The 19,536-nt window shown below is 40.2% G+C and overlaps 1 protein-coding gene across 1 annotated transcript; it reads left to right on the top strand.

Annotated features, from left to right (window-relative positions):
- The first annotated feature begins 1,111 nt into the window (after nucleotides 1-1,111).
- acox3 (acyl-CoA oxidase 3, pristanoyl) lies at nucleotides 1,112-13,035 on the top strand. Its single transcript, XM_041031537.1, has 19 exons — nucleotides 1,112-1,208; nucleotides 2,662-2,843; nucleotides 3,785-3,882; nucleotides 4,037-4,172; nucleotides 4,681-4,755; nucleotides 5,246-5,335; nucleotides 6,119-6,262; nucleotides 6,451-6,539; nucleotides 7,289-7,385; nucleotides 7,881-8,063; nucleotides 8,333-8,455; nucleotides 8,839-8,959; nucleotides 9,300-9,422; nucleotides 9,598-9,711; nucleotides 10,293-10,408; nucleotides 10,643-10,817; nucleotides 10,893-10,960; nucleotides 11,208-11,294; nucleotides 11,752-13,035. Exons 2-19 carry the CDS (start codon nucleotides 2,724-2,726, stop codon nucleotides 11,869-11,871), a joined length of 2,079 nt encoding a protein of 692 aa, XP_040887471.1. The 5' UTR covers nucleotides 1,112-1,208; nucleotides 2,662-2,723; the 3' UTR covers nucleotides 11,872-13,035.
- The last annotated feature ends 6,501 nt before the right edge of the window (nucleotides 13,036-19,536 follow it).

A 19,536-nucleotide genomic window follows, 5' to 3' on the forward strand; every position in this document is an offset into this window, starting at 1 on the left:
ATAAAGAAGACACATTGGTTTGTAGCTATGTAAAGAAAAGGGGGTCCACATTAGGTTTCTTTAGCAATGGGTTAATAATGACATGTTTAAAACTGTCTGGAAAAGAACCAGAAGCGAGTGAATTGTCAAAAATGTGTGAAATATCCAGGTAACAGTGGAAAATAATGAGGATGATATCTTGGATGCAGGAGGAGTCATGTGTTGAGACTGTTCTAACATTGACATTGCAATGGATTGAAAGTGAAAGTCTTGCATCCTTAACTGCTTTCTGATAAATTAATATTCTTAAGGGTGTTTTTTCTGACTTGTTGACCTTCCATCATAGGTCAGGTTTCCTGCAGAGTCTTTTAAAGGATCTGGTTTCGTTGGTCGATGATGGATAGGAACTGATCATTGAATAAATGTAATAGTGCATCTGGATCAAGAGGAGATACAAATGGAATTAAAGGATGATAAATTAAAAGCATCCCATAATTTAGTAGCAAAAAACATACACACGTATTAAAATCGTTAAGAAATAGCACCCTGTCATATTTATGTACGACAATCGATAGAATTTATTAATTTATGGGGCCCGCCTTAGTCTGACCTAAGACCTAATTTGTAATAAAACAGCTAGACCACCACCACCACCTCCTCCTCCAGAGGACCAGGGAACATGAAGATGTGCAAAAAAAAAAAAATAATAATAATTAGGAAGCCAAACCTCTGTCCCGCAGGGGGACACAATGACTGTTTTATTTTTGTTTTATTTAAATTTTATTTTTGACAAAGTTTTCCTTCAACAATTTGTGAGATGAATCTGAGGCGACAGGAAATGCGATAGTTATTGCTCCTGGCGGAGAAGCGTTCTAGTAACAAGGTGTTTCCGGTATTTTCTCTGGCTTTCAGAACAAAAGAACAACATGTTTAAGTATGGCACAGTAATTTATTATTTAATCTTTCTAATATACAGATTAAAATATCGTACCATTAAAATTAGTATAATGTCCATTATTTATTATCGCATGGGCAAATCAGCAGGTCAAATTTTTAATTCAAATGACATCCGTGGAGACGGGGCTCTTGTTCTGAAGGACAAGAACCGGAAATGATACTGTTTTTGCTGCTAGAGGGACAAAACGAGAGGTGTCTGTCCAACAAGTACACAGGTCATTTGAAAAAGTGACAACGGAGAGACAGAGACATTAACAGGGAAAGTCAACAAGGTAAGACACAACTGAAGAATAAGTCAGTGTCAACTGTTTACGAAGATGCTAGCTCTTTCCTGGTAGCGCTTTGACATAGTAAATAGAACTTTAGTAAACATTAACATCTATTTTTTCCACGTTAGCCACCAAACAGCAGGGTGTGTGTGACAGGTAGTGACAGTGGGACAAGACAGGGTTTAATCGCAGTCATTTATATCTGGACATTCTCCAGTGGGACTGACTGCTGTGTAGTTTGTAACACGCTGAGGATACAGACACAGACTTAGCCTTGAACTCTGCTCTGTGTTGATAGCAGCTGAACTACAAAAGGTTGTTTTGGGTATTCTGGGTGTTCTGGGCTTTATCATGCTTGGTATAGTGAATAAGAATATTTCATTTACCCTCATGCACAGGAGAGGTGGCAGATGTTGGGGTGGGTAAAGGTCAGATACACAGGATACATTGAACTGAAACTATCACATTAGATATCTGCCTGCGCTAGGCATCTAAGCTGCATATCCCTTGCATAAGACTATCCTGGACTTTGTTACAGCATAGTCCTGTGTAGTAATTCAGTAACAGATTAATACAGGAATATACAGCATGCACAGAATCAACTGAAATTATGATGACAAACTAAATGTTGACATACAAACCCTTTTTAAAACACGGCCACAAAATGAGCTAATAAAGGAGGAGTGTGTGTGTGTGAGTGTGTGATGATTTTGTGCTCTTGCAGTGACATTCCCAAACAAAATTCAGATGGATAAAACAATTAAAACCAGTTAGCACACAGTGAAACTGGGACTTTTAGTAGCCCGGGGTGGTTGGGGCGATGTGGCAGTGTCAGACAGCTATACCAAATATATTGGTGATATCTCAGCTTCTGTTACTTTGAGTTTGACTCAAAGTAATTTGAGTTTAATGGACATGCACTAGAAACAGTAGACTAGAAATAGTAGATAATGGTAGACAGTGTAATAAATATATTACAGTTAAACTATTGTCAAATTGTGTCATATCTGTTATCACAGATGCACCAAACTGATTTTTCTGGCCAATATTGCAATTAAAAATGTGATTATTTTCTATATATTAAATTAGCTAAGGTTAAACTAGCTAGCTTCACAGCTAATGTTAATGTTAGCAGGAGATTCTGATAGCTCTGTCTTGACAAATTCCTGCTAGCTACTTCTCTCAACCCCAGAACTAGCTTGGTCAACTCACAGAATTAATGGTAGAGAATGAAATTAGTCAGCGACAGTTGTAATTAAAGCTGACAAAATCAAATGCTCGTCTGCTGAAACCTCCGCTTCCTACAGCTCACTAAGACACTGTTCGTTATTTAAAGTCTATGACAATTCAAACGATGAATTGTTCAGCCCTACCCAGTGTTAATGTAAACATATTTACTCCACATGCTAGTCCAATCCTGCCTCCTAATCGTGATTTTCTTCCTTTGTTTCTTTTCAGAGAGAGAGAAAAAAGTGCCTTATTACCCTGTATGACAACCCCTTCAGTCTGAACAAGACAATGGACCATGAAGTGGCTGACCTCCCCAGCGGCCCCCTGGATATCTATAGGAAAAAAGCCTCTTTCAACTGGAAGGACATGCTCCGCTTCATAGATGGAGATGAAATAATAGCATTCAAGGTAACATCAGATTCTTTCTGTTAGTTTGGACTCAGTCGGTAAATAAAATTGTTTTGATAATATGAATAGAGACTCTAGCCCTCATCAGCAACCTTCCCGTATATGACCTTGTCATCTCAGATCATGAAGTCATTTCCCTGGAACTGCCATTTCTGTCCCCTCATTGTAAGCCAAAATGCCAAATAACAGTTTCGGAATCTCAAAAACCCAGAGAACATGGCCTCGGATCTCCAGCTTCTCACCACCTCTGTAAACTTCTCATCAGCCAGTGAATCAGTGGATCTGCAGCCTTCTGGATTTTCACGGCGTCTTAAAACATCTGGGCTTTTTGTGCTCCACCTGCCCTGCCAGCCAGCCCTCGGCCTGGGCTCTCCCCACACTCTGCACTGCTTCTCTGAGGTTCTGCATTGTGAAGTTGAGGTCATCATCGGGAAAATGAACCCTGGACCCCTTTCCCACAACCCTGATAAAATCAAACCTCTTTGCCCTAAGTCCCCTTATTACAAAAACAATAAACCACTGCCTTCAGTCCGGCCTTGTTCCATCTGCACTGAAAACTGCTGTCATCAAACCACTTCTCAAAAAACCCACCATGGACCCGGAACTACTGACCCATCTCTAACCTCCCACTTCTCTCTGAAGTGCTGGATTTCAGCATCTTTCACCTCTTAGATGTTTCTTAATTTTAGGCTTAAACTATTCTAAATGCCTACACGTCAACTGACAGTTCAGCTCCTTTAAGTACAGACCTTAATTTTAACCTGTTTATGGTGTTGACATCTGTAATTTTAAGTGCGAGCACACTTAAATTTCCCTTCTAGTTACTATTCTTATTATTTATAAAATAATTCCATGGCCTTTTTAGTAGAAACTTGGTTTCTCCTTGGTTGTCTAAATGTTCCTCTTCATATCCTATTAATTTCTCTTCGTCTCTGTTGCAGAAACACGTGTTCAGGACACTGGAGAATGATCCTGTGTTCGCACGGCGGCCCGGTGAAGACATCCCTGTTGAGAAAATGAGAGAGCTGACCTTCCTCAGGTATCAGCATAACAGAAAGTTTGAAATGACTGTACAGTTCAATTATTTTACCACCACTAGCATCATCATCTATGATATATCACACATATATATATACTGTATATATGTATTGCACATATAGCAGGAAAATAAAGCCACAAGTGAAATTCCACAGGGTGAAGCAGCTCTTCCGCTATAACTTCTTCACAAAAGAAGAGACGATGGCAAATCCCTGGAAGACTGTGATCCTCAATGACTGTCTGGGCATGTATGACTGGGCCATGACCGCCAAGTTCTTCCTCAACAAAGGGGTGAGTGGGAAATGCTGGACATTATGAAAGTATCAGATATTCAAAGGACATGTTGTGTTTGCTGTTTAAGTGTGTGGTTGATTGAAGGACTGAAAGTCAACTGTTGACTTGAAGTGGCTGCGAGTCAATAGTGCACAACTAGGTTAAACTAAATGGCAACTTAGTTGGCACTAGATGGCAACTGGAAGGCAGCTCGGTTTGCCAGCTAATGGCAGTACTAATCTCAACACTGTTCTCCAATATTCCACTGTTCCTCCAACGTAAACATCAAAACAGGTCATTTGTAATTGCCTTTTAATGCTAATTAGTGAATGCTGCACACTTGGCATTTGGCACTTAGCATACAGCCTCACAGAAGCTGCTCTTGGGGCTGCCTCTCCATATTTGTCCATCTAAAACTTTTACTAAAACGAATGAGCTTTAAAGTCTCGACATGGCTGCTAGCATTGAATTGTTTCTTGCTCTTTCATTTTAAGTAAAAGATGCTAATAACAGCTTCTTGTCTTAGATGTTTGGAGCAACTATTGCCAACTCAGGATCAGCGAGACACCGCAAATATGTTGAAAGCACGGAAAGCATGACGGTAAGAGTTCAGCACAGCTTCACACTTGCCTGTAGCACCACCTAATTTTAATAACAAGAATACAACAAGTGTAAGCATTAGGTACAGAAACAACTTGGTTAACGATCCTGTTTTAGGCTAAAAAAAAGAAGTACTTTGTTAAGGTTAGAGGACCTCTGTTGTCATGGTTACAATAATAAACCCGCAGTGGAGGTTGTGGTACAGTCATAAATAAAACAGCACTCCTTATTGGTCAGTAATAAAAAAAATCTACTGTGACATCTGTTAGAGTACCAAGGTTGAACTGTCAGTAATGGTACTGTCAGACTAATGTTTAGTTAGTCACTCTTCTTCACTCTTCTCTTTTTCCCAACAAGGTTTTTAGTATTTGTGTCAATAGTAGAGGTGAAAGATGCAGTTGCAAAGAACGCTGCAGCTTGCAGTTTTCACTACAGTCCGGCAGGATATCACCATGAAGTGTGAATTTGTAAATGCGTGTATCTGTTTGTAGACGTTTGGAAGCTTCGCGCTGACTGAACTGAGTCATGGCAGCAACACCAGAGCCATGAGGACCACAGCCACGTATGACCCCTCCACCCAGGTCAGCGCACAGACCACACAACACTCGCTTAACACATAACACATGTGTTTGTTTAAATGTCAATTGGCAATACATTTGGCTCATGACAACATAAAACCTGCTCTGACCAGTCCCACCACTGTTGATGTCCCTGGGTTTCGAGCGCCAACCTGATTGGTTTTCCCATGCGTCTGTGCCATTGTTCATTAGGAGGCAGTACCCTCTATCGACCATGTTCTATTTTCACCCTGGACTGGTTGCCAGTCCATCGCAGGGCCAACACACAAAGACAGACAACCACACACACTCACACCTAGGGGCAATGTAGATTGGCCAATTAACCTAACGTGCATGTTTTTGGGATTGTGGGAGGAAGCCGGAGTACCCAGAGAAAACCACTTGAAACATCTCAAGTAAATACACCACGGGTTCGGACTGTTACATTTAAACGTCAGAAGTCTACTCCCAAAAATACAGAAACCTTCCAGAAGGTCCTTGTTGTGCCTGAAACATGGCCTTCCTTCAAGATCCCAAATAATCAGACTATCAAAATGGTTATAACCTTTTTTGTATGTGATCTAAGAAGTAAGGGAGGGAAGTACCTGTCCTCAGGATGGAAACGACGGCTCTTAGTCATGACCAGAAACCAAAAGGCGTAATTTTTTTTTTTTTTGGTCCCCAGACCTTCATCTGGTAAAATTCTGCTGGTAGCTTTGCTGGTTTACTGGTGATTTTACCTTGAAATTATTAGGGAGTTAGGACTCACGACCTCATCATTTCTAAAAGTAACTTTCCTGTCTGTAGGAGTTTGTGATCAATTCTCCGGACTTTGAGGCTGCCAAGTTCTGGGTGGGGAACCTCGGTAAGACTGCCACCCATGCTGTGGTGTTTGCACAGCTCTACACGCCCGACCAGGTGTGCCATGGCCTGCACTCCTTCGTCGTCCCGGTAAGACCCTGACCTTTGACCCCCCAGACAAAGTTATAGCTGGTTATGTTATCAGACGCTCTTATCGGATGTGATGTGACACAGCTATATCTCAGACTACATAGTATTACTATCAGATTTCTTGCATGCCTTACAAGTACAAACACACATACATGTACAGGTGGGGTGACACAATCTTTGTGCTGCAGGTGAGAGATCCCAAGACCCTGCTGGCTCTGCCGGGTGTGCTGGTTGGAGACATTGGCAAGAAGCTGGGCCAGAATGGGCTGGATAATGGGTAGGTGACAGCAGAGGAAGACGTTAGCCTTGATTTCTTTCACTCAAAGAGAATTCATCTGATATTTAGCAGCCTTGCAAGTGGAGAAAACAATTTCACCAATTTGTCAACACCTATGCTGGATTTAGAAATGTCCCACAAGTCATTACAGAAATGCTGCTGCTGTCAAGAGCTAGGAAAAAAAAAAAACAACTTGTGGTCATGATCGGTAAGAAGGGTAAGGCTTCCAGAAAAACTTCAGAAGGGAAGCTGCTGAATGAGACTGCTTCTCAGAAGACTTTGACAGCACCTCCCCACATGATGTTATATTTTGGACCAAATTTTAGAGAAAAATTAAGCTTTAAAGATCGAATCCCTTTTGGACTCTCTGTCAAGTAGAAAAGCTAAAGTATGGACATTGTTTTCAATGAAATCCTTGAAAAAAAAAATCAGTCTTTGTTTTGATACTCATTGATTTATCTTTTCTTCATATCTTGCTGCTGAAACTCATTTTACTTGTCTTTTTAACCTTACTTGCTGTCGTTCTTTTCTCTGCTTTTGTTCATGTGTTCATCTTTTTCCATCTTTCCTTTCCTTCTTTCCATCCTTTACGTAAAATGAGAGACATTCTGGTTGATTTCCATTTTCTTGGTTCAGGAGTGTACAGTATTAGAAGTAGCTCTGTGCTAATGTGGACCAGTGTCAGTGTAACCAAAAGATTATTATTGGCTGCTGAATTTCTTCTTTCTCCCCACCTTTTTCCCCACCAGGTTTGCTTTGTTCCACAATGTGAGGATCCCGCGGGAGAACCTACTGAATAAGACGGGAGATGTAACTCCCGATGGCCGCTACGTGACACCATTCAAGGTCATTAAGATTTCCACTGCCACTTCTCCAGTGACGTTTCCAGTTAGGCCTGGGTGGTGGGTAGAGTTTTCCAGGGCACACTCACAGGATATTATTGAGCGGAAGTGAAACAATATGTTTCATTATCCTCCAAGTCTGCAGGCAGCAGGAATCCGGAGTAACATCCGTGGATAACAAGCACAGAGAGTCTGCTGTCTGACTGACTCGGGTACATGAACGAATCTGGCTCGCTCTGATGCTCCCAGTCGCTCTCTTCAGCATTCTTCGGTGTGCAGGCTTGTACAGGAAGTGTGAGGGCAGCGAGAGCTGTACGAGAGCTGACAGCAGCAGCCGAGCCGAGTGTATGGTCTCAGCAGAGAGGGCATACAGCTACAGCAAGCCCTTAGGGACGTTCTAGTGAGCCTGCACTCTTTACACAAAATAACTGTAATGCATGTCAAAGTTGTGAATGTTGTGTATACAGTATATATCCTTGGTGTCGTTCTTCTCCACCAGGACCCCAACAAGCGTTTTGGGGCATCGCTGGGAGCCCTGTCAGGGGGTAGGGTGTCCATTACCAGGATGGCTCTGATCAACTTGAAGCTGGCTCTGGTAGTGGCAATCCGCTTCTCAGCCACCAGGAGACAGTTTGGACCCAAAGACACAGAGGAGATTCCTGTTTTGGAGTACCAGCTGCAGGTCAGAATGGGTGGGAACACACAGGAAATCACTCACTTGAGATACGGTAGATTCTCAAATAATGGCTGTGTGGAATTATGCTACTTCTTCTAATTAGAAGAGGAATCTTCTAATTATCATGGGGTCATTCACACCTCGAGCGTGTGACCCTAATGACTCACATGTGACCTCAATGACCCTAGGTGTGAATAAAAAAAGTGTTAATATTTATGTACATTTCTCATTTTTTAGTGTGGGTGTTCATATTTATGTATTGTTTGTTCTTCCAGCAATGGCGTCTGATCCCATACCTGGCAGCAGCTTATGCTCTTGAACAGTTCTCCAGATCTACCTTCATGAACTTTGTTGAGTTCCAGATTGGGCAGATGATGAAAGACAACGGTCACAGACAAGTAAGTGAAGATAACGGGCATGTGTGTGTGCCCATATTCAGAGTTATCCTACTGTATAAAGTAGGTTTTTACAGTCGGGACGGTAAGTTATTTCAGTTGTTATGGCATATGATTTTTGTGTAGATTAAATTGTAAGCACTGCAAAGGTGAAACTATGGAGGAAGGTAGTAATGTGTGCAAATAAACTCCACAAAAAAAAAAGGAAAAACACATGTCAACAAAACATGGGCTCTATCATTAACCATATGTTGCACATTCAAATAATTGAGCTACATCTCCTGGTACAGGCCACGCCCATTTACAGCTGGGCGTGGCCAAAAAAGTGCAACTATCCAAATAATTCCATCTGAATTGTATGTGACTTCTGTGTGTGTGTTCCCTAGGCAGAGATGGGCAGAGAGATCCATGCCATAGGCTGCTCCAGTAAACCACTGGGCTCATGGACCTCTCAGAGGGGGATCCAAGAATGCAGGGAAGCCTGCGGTGGACATGGATACCTGGCCAGTCAGTCTCAAGCACACAGATATTCTCACACACACACTGGTCTTTCTTTAGCACAACTAAAGTGAAAGACTGACACTCACTGACATAATGCATCCCGTAGCCGTTTACCCTTACCTTAACCATCACAACTAAAGGCCTAACTCTAACCTTTAACCTAACCCTTGACAACAGACCAACTAGGGGGACTGGGGAAGAACGAGACTATACACAGGAGGTAATGGGCAACAGGTGACACCAATCAGGACGGGGCAGACGATCAAAAAAGGGAGGGAAACCAGACAAAAGACAGGAAGTAGACATGGGACTGATACACAAGGACTAGTTTTATTCTTTCTTTCAGTGAACCGGCTGGGTGTTCTGCGTGACGACAATGACCCAAACTGCACATATGAAGGGGACAACAATGTGTTACTGCAGCAGACCAGCAACTACCTGCTCAGCTGGCTTCATGCCAAGCTCCATGGTTAGTTACTCCATCCACTGAGAGATCACTTCAAGTTTCATTCTGTTGTCGTTCTGTCTTGTTTGGAGTCTCTCTCCCCCGATTTGATGTCTGTCTCCAGAGGGAATCTTTAAGGATGAGCACAGGAAGTCTAACCGTGCTCTATAGCGCCTGCTTCTGCGTTGTCTGGTTTCAGATGGTGTGCGGATTGAGTCTCCACTTCACACTGTGGATTTTTTGGATGACTTCCACAAGATTCTGGGAAGCAAATTTACAGCAACAACAATGGAGGAGTGTATGGACTCTGCAGGTATTCCGCTGTTTCAGCTGCTCCAGAATGAATTCAGTTCCAAAACATTGTCAACAGGGTGACATGATGATATAGTCATGGTGATTATATGACACTATAATGGCTGCATTTTAAAAGTCATACACTGAGTTCAAGTTTTTTTTTTTTTTTAGTCAGACATGAGATTTTAAGTATCACCTCAACTCAGAGGGAAACACAGAGGGAAAGAGAGAGGAAATTAGGACAAAGCAGCAAGCACAGGCGCAGCTGAGGCTCAGGAGGTGTCATCCACTATTCAGAGGGTTGGTGGTTCAATCCCTGGCTCCTTCAGTCCACGTGCCAAAGTGTCCTTGGGCAAGATACTGAACCCCAGTTTCCCCATTGGTGTGTGCTTAATGGGTGAATGTGATTTGTAGTGTAAAAGTCTTGCTAAACCTTTTCTACATTTACAATCTTTTCATTATTTGCCATGAAAATAGTTACATTTATCTCTACCAGTTACAAAAACCATTGCTGATATAAAATTCTATTTGATTGTATTTTTCAGTTGCTTTTGTCAGTGTAACGTATTGTGTATACCTCTTGTTTGTCTTTCGTATCAGTTCCACTGGCGGCCTATAAGTGGCTGGTGTGTTTTCTGTTGGAGGAGAGTCAGAAGAGGCTGGAGCAGCAGAGAGCCTTGGGCAAGGATGACTTTGAGGCTCGTAACGACAGTCAGGTGAGTTACTGTCAGTCCAGCAGCTTTGATTTGTCCTTTTTTTTTGTAAGCTTTAGGGGGGCAGGTCATCCTACAGTGAAAACCATAACTAAAACCACATTAGACAACAAAAGAAAACCAGTCATGGGCCATAGGACTGGATGTATAAAAATGAAAGGGCTTTACTTTTTTGCCTGAGTTTATAGTAGACATAAAAAACAAATATTCCCTGTGTGTGTCTGTGTGTGTGTTCAGGTGTATTACTGCCGTTCCCTGGCCATTGCCTATATCGAACACACCTGCCTCCAGAGGTTTCATGAGCAGACCACTGATCAGGACACACCAGCTTCTCTTAGACCAGTACTAAGGAAGCTGTGTGCTTTGTATGGGCTGTGGAGCCTCAGCAGCCACATGGCCACACTGTACCAAGGTATGTACTGCTCTCTTTAGAATGCATTGTTCTGAGTTGTGTTGATGTTTGTAACACCGAACTGCTTCTTTCCAGGTGATTACTTGAGTGGGAGGAAGCCAGCAGAGTTGGTTCAGATGGCCATTCTCACTCTCTGTTCACAGGTACGGGGGGGGGGCATCTGTCTCTCCATTCTCCAGTCTGTCTCATTCTTTGTCCATGACCATGTATTTCTCATGTACATGAATGAACCCAGGTTTTCCAGTTATCCCAGTGTCTGAATCACAGCCCTCTACTGAGAGTAGATACTATACTACTATAGGATTTTATATTGTGTATTAGTATTAGCATAGTTTAGAATAGTATTTTGTGCTTTCAGCTGAGCTCTGTCTCTGTGTGTGTCTCCTCCAGCTGAAAGATGATGCTGTAGCACTGGTGGATGTTTTTGCGCCCACTGATTTCATCCTCAACTCGCCTATTGGCAATGCTGATGGGCAGGTAAAGACTTCTTCAAATTTGTTCTCTTGGACTCAAGGATGAACTGATTAGATTTTGGCTGTCAAAGGTCAAGGTGACTGTGACCTCATAAAACACGTTTAAAGTCCAATCAAGACCGAAGTGTTAAGGTTATCCTTAGCTCCAATACAGTAGCAACCAGGACTGTAAGCTAATAAACCTGACTTGGTTAATTAAAGTTAGCACTTAGCGTGTTGGAATTTTTGTTTTGGAAAGGCTAAATAAAAAGTCTCCACCCTAACTCTTTGGAAACTCCACACCAGTGGCATAGAGACCTGAAAACACAGTTACAGCTTTGAGTCTTCTTGGGTAAGCTCCTACAAGATTTGGGCAGTTTATCTCATTCTCCGTGACAGATCCTCTCAATCTCCTCTTTTTTCAACAGTAAGCACATAAAAAACTTCCTCTGACTCATCTCCTTGTTTCTCCCCTCACGCAGCTTTACAAGAACCTGTGGTCGACGGTGATGCAGGGCAGCCAGGCGCTGGACCGTCCTTCCTGGTGGAAAGAGTTCTGCTCAGACAAACCCGTGGTCGGATCCCTGCGTGCAAAACTCTGAGACCCCAGACCAAGTCTCAGCGACAAACCACTGGACATTAACAATGCAGCGGTCCCAGTCAAGCTGGTTACCGTGCAATAAAATGATCTGCAGATCAAAAAGTAATGAAAATAACCTTCAGTTGCTTTAGATGCTAAATAATGTGTTCCTTATTCTCCAACAGTACTGCTAACAAAACACTGGGGCTGTCCTTAATTTGTCATGATGGCAGTAAGTATTACTCTTACTGTCTTACTGATTTGGCCTCTGCAAAACTTTTTCATGTTCAAACTGACCCAACAGCTCAAAGTGTGATTATATACAGAGTCATAGGAGAGTTGTTGTGACTCTCAGAAAACTGTATTTGTTCTTTTTTGTAATGATTGCGTATCGGAGGAGGGGAAGGGGGTAAACTCGGGCCAGTAGTCGTCACCTGATCCTGCTGTTCTGATTGTACTTGCTTCACCAAAATCACCTCAAACTCCCTGAAGCTTAGTCACAAGAGCCAGTTTGTTTTTGCTCAGCTGACGAAAGGGACACTTAACTACTCATCCTTTCAGTGATTTCAAAATATTAACAGAAATCGAAGAATAATTTGACCTGATTTCAGTTGGACTTGCTTGTTTTCAGGATGCTGCCACATTTATGTAGATTGAATATGATGATGAGTCTGATTTAAAGTCCTATACCGATTAAAAACGGTTTGATTTCAGCTTCACTGTTGAGCTGTGTGTGTGTGTCACAGGAAGTCAATCACTGAGCACCACGATCACCTGTTCCGAAAGATGGAAACTCGGATCATATATGTGAATAAGTAACCATGATATTCTCAGTGTAGCCCTATTGATGCAACACTGTGTGGCCACAAGTTTTATCTAGACATTCACATAAAATGTGCCAAAAGTTGTATGAGCATTCCTACAGAAGCCCAGCAGCATTCACGTTAAATGATGTTGTTCTCTACCTCTGAACTAAAGTACCTACACCTACATATATCTACATGTCAGGCTAAGCTGCCGTGGCCAGTCCCACTGGATTGATAGGTTCTTTCAATCAATACTTATCCACCTTAACTAGTCCTACTACTAGTTTCGAGTTATCAGAAAATTTGTGTAAAGAATGATCACACTTCTTGTAATACAGTGTTAATTTGTGAATAAATAATGTTCTCGAATGTGTTTTCATATGCTCAGAGACAGCAGCCAAGTTATGTTGAGATGAATTTTTACTGTCATATTTACAGTATGTACGGCTTATGTTTATACAGTTACACTTGATATTCCTGAAAAAAATATTTTGGTGTGAAAAGGTTTGCAGGATCTGAGAATCAGTTTTCTCTGAGACTTTCAATTTATTGAGACCCTTGTGAGCATTTTGTTTAAATTCTACTACGCAAAAAAAGTGCTACAAAAATACTTTAACATCACAGTATGATATATATCTATATCTATCTATATATATATATATAGATAGATATAGATACCATTGTAAGTAGCCATAGAATGACTTACAGAAAATGACTTAGATAACCTAGTCTTTATGCTAAGCTAGGCTAACCATGTCTTTACTCCAGACTCTCCACTTAAAAGAACAATGACTTCTGAGTTCAAAAACCAACACCAACGCCTCTAAAGTTCACAGACTAATATTTTGTATTTTATTAGTTTAATTTGAAAAAAAAAAAAGAAAAAACAACACATGACACTGATGTCAATCTTCTCACCTAATTTATTTGCTAAGAAAGCAAATGAGGTTATTTCCAAAATGGTTGAACAATTCCTTTAAAAGGAGGAAAATAATATGGAAGAACACACAGACATTGATGCTTGTCTTCACTTAAAATACAACCAAAGGAATAAGGTCTGTTCAAGGTCCCCCTACTGGAGGTCCAAGGCAATTACCTACAGAGTAATGATAAAGCAGCCACTACAAACCAAGCACAGAGAAAGATTTAATGTACAGAGATAAAAGTTTGCATCACTGAGAGCATCTTAAAATAAAAAAATGCTCTTTGAAGCCTACACATTTCTATCACCACACTGGCTAGTTTCAAGTCCAGCCGTGCATCTTATTTATATTTTGCATGTAATAACGTTAGTCTTCCAAAGTACTAGTAACTACAGCTGTAAGGTAAATGTAGTGGAGTAAAAAGGACAATATTTCCCTCTGAAATGTAAAAGTATAAGGTCTCACAAAATGGAATTACTCACATAAACTACTTAAAAACTAGCATACTAAATGTACTTAGTTACGTTTTTATCTCTTGACTAACCCAACCCGCTTCACTCTTTCAGAACACAACCACCTCAACCTTTTATTGTGTTAATCTTATAGTCTGTTTTGAGAATAAAATATAGTCTTAATTTCAATAGCACTGTATACTGATGTACAAAACGTTCTCTACACGTCTTCTGTGAAATGGTTCAGCTTTGAAGAAACATTATCAAACGGACAGAGGAAGGCTCATCTTACATGACAACGCGTGATTGTTTTTTTCCCCAGACATCGAGATGTACGACAGCAACGACATTTGTTTTTTCACAGAAGTTGATGCTACTTCACAGGAGACAGGAGAATATCTATTATTGCCAAAGACAACTAAAGTGCATGCTGCTTTACCCACTAACTCAATGGTTTGTACAGTAATTCATGAAACATACATTAATATAACATTTAACCCTATAGGACTCTATAGGGTTTGCAGCACAATGTGTCAGCATTTTTATTCACTCGTATACAAAGCATATCGTTATCACATGTTTTTCAAACAAAGTGCTACAAGTAACCAAAAAAAAAAAAAAAAAGTTCATTAATGCAATTCAGTGTTATCACCTTTGACCTTTGTTTGTGTGCCATCGGGGGGGTAATGCGGACTCTGTATATAAAGAAAAAATTCAAAGCTCATGCTGAGAATAAAAACTCTGGAAATTTGCTTTTTTTTTATGAATGAATTTTTTTGTTAGCTAATTGATAAATCTATTGTTTTTTTTTTTTTTGTTGTTTTTTTTTTAAGCAGTCGTGAAATTTGGCACTATGTTAAGCTTCCCTTTAAACACACCACTCATCCAAGCATTCTTTGAGACACATTAATGGGACTAGGAGACAACCACTAGATGATAAAGCCAATCTTAAAAGGTTTTTCATTTTTAATATCAAGTGTTTCTTTGTGCAGGTATCCCTGATTTGTATATGCTTGTGATGTGCGCCTATACTAACACTATGGCATCATAAACAATTACTTTATTAGACAGTAGTGTTGTAACTGATGGCTTTGTTAATGGTTAATAAATCATTTTATGACAAAGCAGTAAAGTCTTTTGCATTATCAGCTTGTGAGAAATGCCTGAGGATGGTGTGTGTGTTCCACATTAAAATGCCAGGACTGTCTGTTGACGTGTGTGAATAACACCTCGTCTGTCAGAAGCATACAGCTTAGCTATAACCGATCTCATGAGCTCACAGCTCATGGTGACCTCTGCTCGTTTTTCATTTTCCCACCAACAGTCAAAAATGTGTTTCTTTAAACTAAAATTCTCTTGCATTAATCAGTTATTTATTAACATAAATGTATTAGTAACAACAATTTTTAAAAATGGCATTAAAAACAATGAATCTAAGACCTGTGTGTTCAGCTGTCACACAGCATCAAATAAATGTCCTTATCAACGGTTGATTGATTTCTATATTATGATCAATTATTTATTAACATTAACAAAGCCATTAGTTATAATTTGTAAGTCTTACGTGAAAAGTGGTATTGGAAATGGTTTAACCCCAAATTGTGTGAGGGTCAGAGATAAATCAGTCTGAGAAGCTTTCTGAGTTTTCTTTTTCTTTTTTGTTTTTAGACGTGTTTTTGATCAACAAATTTAAAATGGCGGTCACTGATATTCATCAAAACACTTTTTTGTTGGGGGGGGGGGATTGATCTCAATCTGCAGAACTCAGTGGCAGACTCTTTTTTTTCCCAGTAGATGAAGCACTTCACATTACAGACGACAGGAGTTTCTAGGATTCTCTCCACCTTTGGCGATGGCGTTAGAGGGAATTATAACGAACACTGAAGATTTTTAGGAAACAAACAGATCATTAACAAGGCAAAGAAACGCATGTCAAAATGCTCTTGGTAGGAAATGTGTGATGATGACTCGCTCAACTCTACACAAGAGCTACAAAATTAGATCATTAGTACTGAAGACAAAACTCAAAATGTCTTGTTGTAGTTGTCTTGATTTGAGTTAAAGGGCAGAGATTTAGACTGATGACACCAGAGGACTATTGTTAAATCTGCACACACAGGTAGAGAATATATATTTTGCATATAGTTAAGATTCAATCATCAGCCAAAATGTGTTTTGGCTACTAAAACTGAAAACAGAAGTTTGCTAAAAAAAAAAAAACTTCAACCTTAAGGTCGTACTTGTTCTTAAACAAAGTACTTTTGGTGACAGAATGGTGATTTGTCCAATCCATCACCCACACTACAAAGCCAAACAAATAAAAGTGGCCAGAAGTCTTAAAGACAGGGTGCTTAAAAAGTGAATCTGCACCAGAGCAAAACTAAGCGAACACTGAAAACAGGAAGTTTTTATTTATTTATTATATATATATATATATATATTTTTTTTTTTTTAAAATAAGGTGATCAGTGATTGGTTGATAGGTTGTTTTTTGAATGAAGCTGTCATGAGGTTTGGGGCCATTCAAGTGTTAACAGTAAGTCTTCATTCTGGCATCACTCAAGCTCCAGTAGCTTTTTCAGCGCAATGTACAGTATTTACATGAATTACAGATTATAATGACAAGACAACAACAACAACAAAAAAGTATATAAGCATGTTTATCATAATCTCTTGACGGATACTTGCTATGTTAGGGTTATGTGAAACTTAAAGGGTTTTATTTGATTGTGAGGAGAATATCAAACTAATTAATAAGTATATTTCAGCTAGTTAGAGTTTACTATACTAAATGGTAGTGTGTGTGTGTTTGGGGGTGGCGGGGGGCTGCACATATACATTTCTTCATCACTAGACATAGCCTTTGAAAATCTTTATCATCTTCTTACAGAAGATGCACATGGGTTAAGATGATTGAGGACAAGCTTTTGGTTTCTTGTGATCACGAACTCAATAGATACCAAACTGACTTCTCATGATCATCAGAGCAAAAACTGACAAAATTCATGTGTGGTTCTTCATCTGCAACTAGTGCCTCTGAGTCTGTTTTTGTGGTCGATAATAACAACTCGGAGCTGGAACCCAAGTTTCAAGTACCCTGGGGTCTCATTTATGACTGAGGGCAATCTCACGTTCCGTGAGATTGATGGGCAGGTTGCTGCCACGTCAGCATTCATGTTGGTGTTGTGTCAAATTGGACTTTAGCCTGAAAGCCAAGCACTGGATTTACTAGTCGATGTATGCCAAAGCTCACGAAGCGTCCTTCAAAGGGGGTCTTGTCTCATCCTTGAAGACTGGGTGAAAAACTCTGAGAGACATCTGAAAGGTAGTTGGAATAGAACTTCCTTCGCATCAAAACAAGCCAGTTGATGTGTTTGGGCATCAGATCAGGATGCCCTTCTGGACGTCTAAGCCTTTGACTGGTTTCCAAGTGGATACTCCAGGGCAGACTAAGAACCAACTGATAGGATTATGTCAGGAAGATCTGGAGGATAAGGCTAATAATATGTAAATTTGGGCTACCCATGGGAATGATTGATGATCAGCTAAAACAAGGTCACAGTGCAGTAAACCAGCCGTGTCCTACCACCAGAGATTCATGTCTGACACTAGTAATACTAACAGGATGTTTAACAAAACTAGCCTAAGGGTGGTCTATGACTTAAAGCTGGATTACCAACAAAGCAAAGCACTCAACTGTTCAGGGGTCCCCAGGTCCTGATGGACTTCCAAAAGCCCCTGTTTCACTGTTATATTGAGTTATTATAGCTTTTTTTAGGGAATTAATATGCTGGGTCTTTACTGAATCTTGAGTGCCTGCCTTGAAGTGGGCTACCAAACTCTAGTTTAACCTGACCTGACCTTCATTATTTCAGATGGTATTATAAAGCAGCAGGTTAAACAAAAGGCCACACACCAAACCAGGGCCTATGTCTCAGCATAGGAAGACTATTCACAACTTATAATGAGTGGGAGGAACCAGGGGGGCAACTCCTGTTTAAACACAGGGATAATGGCACATACTTTCAGATGTTCTTCCAGATGGATCATGCCAGAATCTGGAGCATGAGAACACAGTTTGGGTTATGTTACGCCAAGATGACAAACTAATAATTACACTATAATACTAATGATCACAAGAAAACAAACTATGAATAATTACACCCATGGCTTGTCCAACCTTGCATATTTTCACATGTTCACTCCAGGCAGGAAATAATAGGCATTAGATGAAAGGTGACTTTCTTTGGTTACAAACAATTGGGTTAAAATGGCCTCCCCTTTTGTTATGCTCCCTGGAATATGTCAAGTGGCCAAACTAAATATTAATATATATATATATTTTTAAAGGATGCTTGTTTAATCATTTATTTTGTCTAAAAACTGAAGCATAATTTAGCTTTCATCAAAAAATAGGCCCAGTCATACTTAGTAGAAAATTGCATAAAGGAAGAAAAAGGTGGTCAAAGATAAGATAAATAAGATGGTCCAAGCAATAGGAAGGTCAAATAGATTCCTTTTTGGCTCAAACCAATGGTCCTGTTTTACACACTCTTCGTGGACATTTACACAGGATGCCATTTTAATGTTACAGCATAGAGGCTAATATATAGCCGATACTGCAGACGTGCTAGCATAAGAAAATAATGGACTACAGTTGGGGGGAGGCCAAAGAATGCATAGTGGTCTGTTGCTTGCCAAGTTTATTATTTTGTATATGGTGACATTGGTGTCTGGCATTGTGCTTCTACCATGGCAACTTAGCAAAGAAACAGGCCTGCAGCAACGCTAGCAGCTGTGCTTGGGCATGGTCCTTTGAACTAAATGCTAACATGAGTCACAATTAACATGCTGGTGTTTGGCAGGTTGAATGTTTACTGTCTTAGCCGTCTTTAGTTTAGCATGCTAACATTTGCTAATTAGCGCTAAACAAAAATGACAGAAGAGGCTGATGGGAATGTCATGCGTTTTGCAGGTATTTGGTCATAAAACAAAGTATTAGACTAACTGAATATATTGACCTGAGGATGGCGCTAGATGAAAAGTAAGAGGATCACCAGTATTACTATAATATATCCAGAGGGAAGAGAAGTCTATGTGATTTAAGCCAAATCTGTGTCATAGATGTTAGTCCACTGGATATATTTAACCTAAAACTTAAACTACTGGTGGCACTATGGATTCATCCTCTGGGGACCATGAACTTTCTGTACCAAATTTCATAACAATCCATCCAATAGTTGTCTTCATACTTCTGTCTGGACAAAAGCAGAGGACCAACGTACCAACCAACACTGCCATTCCTAAAACCACGCTGTCAGTGTGGTTGAAAACTTCAAACTGAAGAGTCATTATTGTTACAATAGTTGCTTCCATTTTGATATACAGATAGGAGACAAATTAAAGGAAAAAATGTGACTACAGTGGACAAACAGATGCTTATCAGGATTCAAGGGCTCACTGAATTTTTTGATGGATATGAAAATGATTTTAATCATATGCTATG

This window comes from Toxotes jaculatrix, chromosome 23 (assembly GCF_017976425.1).
Source record: "Toxotes jaculatrix isolate fToxJac2 chromosome 23, fToxJac2.pri, whole genome shotgun sequence".
Taxonomy (NCBI): domain Eukaryota; kingdom Metazoa; phylum Chordata; class Actinopteri; family Toxotidae; genus Toxotes; species Toxotes jaculatrix.

Coding starts and splice junctions, on each gene's coding strand:
- acox3 (XM_041031537.1), top strand. CDS start 2,724: ATGGACCATGAAGTGGCTGACCTCCCCAGCGGCCCCCTGGATATCTAT. Junction 8,456..8,838: donor AAGACAACGGTCACAGACAA/GTAAGTGAAGAT, acceptor TGTGTTCCCTAG/GCAGAGATGGGCAGAGAGAT. Junction 9,712..10,292: donor GGAGTGTATGGACTCTGCAG/GTATTCCGCTGT, acceptor CTTTCGTATCAG/TTCCACTGGCGGCCTATAAG.